Consider the following 7,126-nt stretch of genomic DNA (forward strand, 5'->3'; position numbering starts at 1 on the left):
TGGCCTGCAGCCAAGCCCATTTCCCCGTGCTTCCGGAGTACCTTTTGCCCCAGTGCCCAGTTCTGGCTGGGTTCTTCTGACTCAGCCGTGGCCGCTGGGGGAAGCCCAGTAGATGAGGCTGACAATCGCCCTGCCACCCAGAAGGAAGGTTCTGAGAGCCAGTTTCCGGGAACCAGGCAATACAGCCTGTAGTTCCTCCTGGAAGTGCAGACGCTGTCCCTGGCCACTGCTTCTGGGCCCTCCCTCTACCTTCCCCAGAGGATCTTATTCGGAGCTAAGGGGGCTGAAGGCAGAGCCCGGGCTGCCTTTGCCTGCATCTCAGCACCATCTCCTCCAAGGCAGGGGACACCTCTTTGGACACTAGCTTCTAAGGAGCTGCCTTGGGAGCTGGGGGGCAGGAAGGTGGTGCCCATCAACTCTGGGTCATTGGTTGGCTTCCTGGCACCATCTCTCATTGGGCCTTCAGGCACATTGCATCAAGCAGGGCAAGGCTCCTGTGCCAAAGTGGATGACACAGCAGTATCCCCAGGGTGGTTTTCCCAGGGGGGGGCTAGGAGCTTCTTTTCTTGGTGGAGTCTGAAGAATATGAAGGGGAGAGGAGAAGGAACCGTGGGTGCAGAACTAGGGAGAGACGGGGACGCACTACTCAGAAAAGGCACTTTATTTCAGTGTTTAGGGGAACTGCAAGCTCTGCACAGAAATTCTAGAAAAATATTTTGACCTCCTTTGCCTAAGCATGGGCCGCAGCTCATGCCAGCTCACTACACTGGGGTGGGCATCGCAGTGCGCAAGGGACAGGGCTGCTCAGGCTTTCCCACCCTTCCCCTGTGACACACGAGTTTCAGGGGGTGCCCGGCGGAACCACTCTGACCAGGAGCCATCATAGACGGCCACGTCGGGCTTGCCACAGAGGTAGGCGGCCAGGGCAATGTGGCAGGCTGTGACACCCTTGCGGCAAGTGGCAATCAGGGGCTGCGAGAGGTCCACACGTTTGGCCTGGAACATGGCGCGCAGCTCCTCGGGGCTCTTCTCGAAACCTTCCTTGGTCAGGAAATCCATGAAGGGCATGTTCAAGGAGCCCCGGATGTGACCAGAGCCCAGTCCTGGGGAGGGGCAGAGGACAAGGGTTAGGGAGGGTAGGAGGAAGGTGTGGGTGGGTGGGTGGGACCGGAGGTTGCCACTAGCCACAGCCAGCCCAGAAGCTTTGCAAATAGAAATAACACCTTTGCTCTTTCTGGCGTGCTCAGTTCATTATTAGCTGCCCTGCCCCACCCCATAGTTGATGCCATGACTTGAGACTCTTGAACCCCTTCCCTAAAGCCTATTTTGAAGGGGAGATGTCCGAAGCCATACTGCTCAAGAGAACAGGAGTTTGTATGAGCACTGGCTTAACCAACTAGCTAACCTTTTCACTAGCTTTACCTTGAACAAATCATCCCACCTCCCTGCACCTCAGTTTTGCCATCTGTAAAATGGACACAGTGGTATAGCCCTGCCTCAAGGCATTGTGGAAAACAGCAAATGGGATAAACTGCTGTAGATACTCTGCTCTGTGGTGGCTGAGGATGCAGTGGTGAGAAAGAGTGAGAGCCTGGGCCTCCTGAGGGATTAGAACCCAGTAAAGAAGACAAATGCTGAAAGACTTCATTACAATCCCAATACGATGTCACTCTACCTTACAAGTGGCTATACTGAACTTGATGAAACAAAATGGCTCACCAAAGGCCACAGACAGGATGATGCCCAGGCCCCTGGTTTTCCTGTTAGGTCTGCAGTTGTGAAAAGAGCGTGTGACCTGGTGTTAGACGGAAGTTCAAAGCCTGGCTCTGCCTCTTGCAGGCTCGGTGACCTTAATCAAGTCATGTCCCCTCTCTGAGCCTCAGTTTCCCCGGGGGGGTGTTAAAATGTGAGTAAGAGTATAGCCATGCACAAGGGGAGAGTGACCCAAGGAAAGCACAGACCCACCCATTGCTGCACCTCTTTTGGGACTGGAGTGGGCAATGTGGTCCCTTCAGGCCCCTGCGAGGGCCTCTGAGGCTTGGATGGAAACAGGCTGGGCCTAGGCTGACGCTGGAGTCCTTCTAGAACTGTCTCACCCAGTTAGGCCCCTCTGCTAACACGGACTTCAGAAAAGCCAGCAAGAGGCCCAGAGGGGATGGACCCTTGCCAGAGCTGGCTGTGCCCACAGGGCCTGGGCCTTGCTCAGGTGCCTGGTGTGCCCAGTGCACCTGGGTGCTTATCTTCCTCGGACACCTTTCACTGCAGACACTGGGCACTGGCAGGGAACTGGCTCAGGTTTACCTCTATCTTTTGGGGCTCTGCTTCTTCCCTGAATCCCACTGCCATGTTAAGGCCAGGCTGTGGGGCAGGGCAGGTCCCTGGGACCGGGAGGACCTGCTGGTGTGCATGAGGCACATCCCGCAGCCAGGAGCAGCCGCATGGAGCCAGATTCTGCCCCTCTGAGCCTGCCTCCCCTCCTGCTTAATGGGGAGACTGGCCCCCCAAACTTCATAGGCATGTAGGGAAGTTTGCCCACTGCGGTAAAAGCCCCTTAGTGACTGCAGGCACACAGCAGGTGCACTCAAACCAGAAATGTCCTGGCTCCTCGCCCCAAGTTCCTTAAAAGCATTCCCCAAGAGTTCCTGGGACTGAGCAGATACTCAACTCCAGGGGAACCTTCTTCTGGACCTTCAGGCACCTCATGTGGGGCAGGCAAGTCTGCCCATGCCCAAGGGATGACACAGCAGTGTGCTGGAGTGGCTTTCCCAGTGGGGTGCTAGGAGCCTCTTTCCTTGGTTAAGGCTAAGGAGTATGAAGGGGAGAGAAGGAGGAACTGGGAGTACAGAACTAGGCAGAGACGGGAACACGCTACTCAGAAAAGGCACTTTATTCCAGTGTTTAGATCCCATCTTTTTTGTTTGCAGACTTTCACCTGAGAGCAGGCGAAAACTCAGGCTGCTTAGAATGTTTCCAGAACTTTCTAAAGAAGCCCCACTTTACACAGTCAGAACGCAGGCCAGGGGCCAAGTTGAAGAGTACTAAGACACACAATTGAACGGTGTTTGTTTTCTTCCCCTTGCATTGCAGATGAAAGAAATCAGGCTTCTATGGCGCAGGAGCTGCAGCCAGGGAGCTGGGGTTCCCCACCCTCTCTCCAGATCAGGACTGGGGCCTGCCTGGGTAATTTCAATGAGCACGAGAGAGTGGCAGCCAAAAAGGGGTGGGAGGACCAAGGCCAGCCTGGGCCAGAGCTCTGGAGAATGGCCAACTGGAAGAAAGGGCCTGGGGACCGGAAGTAGTTCCCGCCGCTGCTCCCCTCCCACTCCCATCTTCAGCATCACCTCATGACAACCCCTCCTCACCACCCCCAGACCCCCACTCTGGTACCAGGCTCACCGGCAGGCAGTAGGTTCTCTCAGTTCTACTTCTCGCAGTCCTCACCAAGCTGCAGATATCATTTATTCTATCATCCCTGATGCAGAGTGCAGGCTCAGCAAGGGAAGTAACCTGCCCCAGGACACACAGCAAGGGTCTATGAAGTCAGATTGGTGGGAACCCAAAGTGTGTGTTCTTTGTTAACACGGACTTCAGGGCCTCCTTAGGAAACTAAGGCAGGAGAACAGATGAGACGGCCTCTGGTTCCTCTGCTGCTTAGGTCAGGAAGTCAGATTCTAGTTTTGGCAAAGAACCTATGTCAAGTTGGTGAGTTTGCATTCCACAGGCTGCAGATGGGTGTGGATGATCTAGGCCAGGAGCACCTGTTGGCCTCTTGGGCTTTGCTCCCGAAGTCACTAGGGAATCCAGTGCCAAACAGAAAACTATCGAATGCTGCCCAGACAGCCAGGACCCCTAGCCCTGGGAGGGGGAGGGGCAGGACCTGTTGCTTGGTTCCACGAAGGAACAGGGTGGTGCAGAGACCTTTTGACCTTTCCCCAGTCCCTGTGTTTGCCACCGCTGGCCCCACCCACAGCAATGGCCTTGGGGAATGGCTGGGCTTTGATGCCTGCTGAACTGGGGTCAAGGCTTGGCCATGTTTGCCTTTCCTGGGCAGAGGAAGCCCTTCTCCTGGTCCCTTCTACAGAGCAGGACCAAGTCTCCCTGCCCTGTCCCCTCCCTTTGAGGGCCTTTGGGGTCAACACCCTCCCCTGCAGAGGCACAAAGATCAATATTCACAAAACCTCCTGGCTGTTTTTGTCCCCATCACTCTGACAAGGCAGGATTTCTTTTGTCAAGGGAAGGGACCTGCCTGAGGCCACAGCTAAGTGCCACATCTAGATGCATACTCAGGTCCCTCTGCTTCCTATCCTGTACCCCTACCGAAGAACCACAGGGCACAGACACAACGCTAAGGCCTCAGGTCGGTAGAAAGTGGCCTCAGGACTCTAAGTCCCTGTCCCAGCTCCTTCTTGGGGTCACTCCCTGCAGGACCCTCCCTGTCCCCAAGGCCTCCCCACCATTTTACCTCTAGAATGCTAATCCTACAGGTGTCTGCTTTACTCCATCCCAGACTGGGGACCATGAACCTGGCAGCACCATATGTATCTTTGTGTCCCCAACTATTTGATATGGGAGGCAGCAAATCCTCTTAGAGAATGAAGGAGGGAGGTGGCACATCCCCTATGTCTTTCTCCATGGCCCTGGTTATTAAATAGTCGCTTATCTTCTCAGAACTGCAGTCACTGCTGTACTTAAATGAGTGCATACATGCCAGGTGGGTAGGGGGACAGTACTCAGATCGTTTTATGACAGGTGAACCCAGGCTGAACAACTGGACTAAGATCGCAGCACAAAGCAGGTGCTGCACTGAAGTGAGATTCGATGTTCTTTGGAGCTTTCTGGAAACTAGCATGGGGGTAGGGTCACAGAGAAGAGGTCAGAATTCAGAGCTCTCAGGAAATCTACCCAGAGCAGGCTATTTCTCCTCTCTGGGCCTCAGTTTTCTCCTCAAACAATGGGCATGCAATAGCCTCACCCGGCAATCACTTATTTCTCATTCGGCTTCCAAGCAGGCTTAGAAATAGCTAGGGAACTAACTCTGCTGTGCATCCCTCAAGGGCAGCCTAAGGTCCCTCAATGTCCTCAGCAGGGAAGGCACCTGGACCAAGGCCAGAAGGGGCTTGTAAGTGTCTGGTGCCAGGAGTCTCTGGGTGGTGCCAAATGAACTTTGAGTCTTCTGCCACAGGTCTTCAGAGAGCAGGCCAGGCGTGGAGAGCAGGGTTCTGGAAAAAGCTGGGCAGGGAGGGCAGCTTTGGTGGCTCTGTCACCAACAGTTTGTGTGGCCTCGATTGCCCCTGCCTCTCTGTGCCTCCCCTTTGTCTCAGACTCTGCAGCTCTTAAGACTACAAAATGGCTTTCCCAGCCTTCAGTTCTCTCCCTCAGAGGCACAAAAAGGAAGAGACGTTTTGCAACAAGCCAGGCAAAATGTTGCACTGCAGCAAGCTCCTGCAGAGAATCTCCCCTAGCCAGAGCCACCCAGAAAGGGCCAGCCACCACCAGCCCTGTGCCCAGTATCCACAAAGGCCAGAACCTGAGCGCTCTCTGCTTAGGACCTCTAGAAACCAGCACTTCCTCTTTTGAGGCTGCCTCTGCCCTTCAAGTAACATACACCCTTCCAGGCTTTTCCTTCCACCCAAAGGGACTCAAGAGCCATCTCTCTGGAAGGCCTGGCAGAGGGGACTCCCTCTAAGTCTCAGGAAGTGGGCTGGGTTAGCATGGGGTACACTCAGGTTTAGAGTACTGCTTTGAAAAAAGGCAGCCCCAGGTGCAAATCCTGCCTCTGCCATAGAGCAAGTGGCTTACTACCCTGGCATCTACCCTGTGCTATATGGGACAACGCAGTGCCCAGTGTCTGGCATGAGCTGGAAGCTGCTATTAACAACTCAGATGACTGTAAACAGACCGCAGCTGCTCAGAAAGGTTATCAACCAGGCTACCCTTGGCAAATACCAGTCTGGGTCCCAGGAGAGCTAGGAAGACAGGGGCTGGGGATGACACCGCTGCTAGGGCAGCAAGAGTTTCTTGGAGACAGGAGGAGCCGCGTGCTCTTGGGAGGCTTTGTGCAGCAACGCAAATGCTGGCTCGGGAGCTCTAGTGCATTGGGGAGAACTGGAGCCTGGGTGGATGTGTTGGTGGACACCTCTGCTGAGGCTGGGTCATTTGTGAGCACGTGGCCATGGCCACACATACATAGATCCTCGTGCACCAGAGCTGAAAGAGACTTTAGGCTTAGGACAAATGTTCTCATTTTACAGATGGAAAGACTGAGACCAAGGTGAGACCTAGGACAGCAGAACCCAGAGGAGGTGCCAATCATTCCTACTCCCTCCTCCCCTTGGACCACCTACCCATTGGGACACCTACCTACTGCATCTGGCTCTGGCTCGGTGCCCAGGTACCGGCCTTGGGCCCGTGAATCCACCATCTGGAACCTTTTAGATTGGAGGTTCTCCAGGATCTGCTCATAGGTCTTGACCAAGGAGAGGTCCAGTGTGGCTTTGAAAACAGCAGGCTCTGGGTTTGAAGGCTCAGACGTCACTGGGTGTCCCTCTTTCAGCCAGTTCCGGAAGCCACCATTGAGCACTGACACGGTACGGTGGCCAAACACACGGAACATCCACCAGACTCGGGGAGCATAGAAGCTGCCCAGGTCGTCGCCATCGTACACCACCACGTGCGTGTCGTTGCTGATACCCAGGCGGCCCACGTAGTTCCCGAAGTGCTCCTCGCTGGGCAGCATCATCTCATAGGGTGACGCTGTGTCCCGGCACTCTTCTATATCAAAGAAGGAGGCGCCGGGCACATGGCGCTCTTGGTACTCCTTGCGGGCCTCCCGGGTGCCCGGCGAGTACCACGATGCGTCCAGCACCCGCAGGCTGGGCCCCAGCTTGCCGCTGCGGAGCGACTCTGCCAGCCACTTGGTGGAGACCAGAGCCCGGTAGAGCACCTGATGAACCATGGTGGCAGCTCTGTGTGTTACCTGGAGTGAGTGGAGACCAGGAAAGAGGCCCAAAAAGACTGTGCGTGCTGTGGGTGGGGCTGGGAGGAGGCAGTGTTTCCCCCAAGCACTCACCCAGCCAGCATGCAGGGTCAACAGGACCTCAGCTGTTCTGGGCGAGCAGCTGGCAGG

General features: G+C 55.3%; 1 protein-coding gene across 5 annotated transcripts in view; it reads right to left on the reverse strand.

The window, feature by feature from the left end:
* Positions 1 to 643: 643 nt before the first annotated feature.
* Tst (thiosulfate sulfurtransferase) overlaps positions 644 to 7,126 on the reverse strand; it is a 7,165-nt gene continuing 682 nt past the window's right edge. For 3 of the 5 annotated variants that reach the window (XM_023718925.1, XM_023718927.1, XM_023718928.1), the window contains 2 exons: positions 6,361 to 6,982; positions 644 to 1,103 (listed from right to left, as the gene is read on the reverse strand). In XM_023718925.1, coding sequence (XP_023574693.1) covers positions 805 to 1,103; positions 6,361 to 6,955 — 894 coding nt within the window. In that variant the 5' untranslated portion in view covers positions 6,956 to 6,982 and the 3' untranslated portion in view covers positions 644 to 804. The other 2 variants (XR_002821765.1, XM_023718926.1) reach the window with 2 other exon arrangements.

The sequence above is a fragment of the Octodon degus genome, unplaced genomic scaffold, assembly GCF_000260255.1.
Source record: "Octodon degus isolate 3935 unplaced genomic scaffold, OctDeg1.0 scaffold00064, whole genome shotgun sequence".
NCBI lineage: Eukaryota > Metazoa > Chordata > Mammalia > Rodentia > Octodontidae > Octodon > Octodon degus.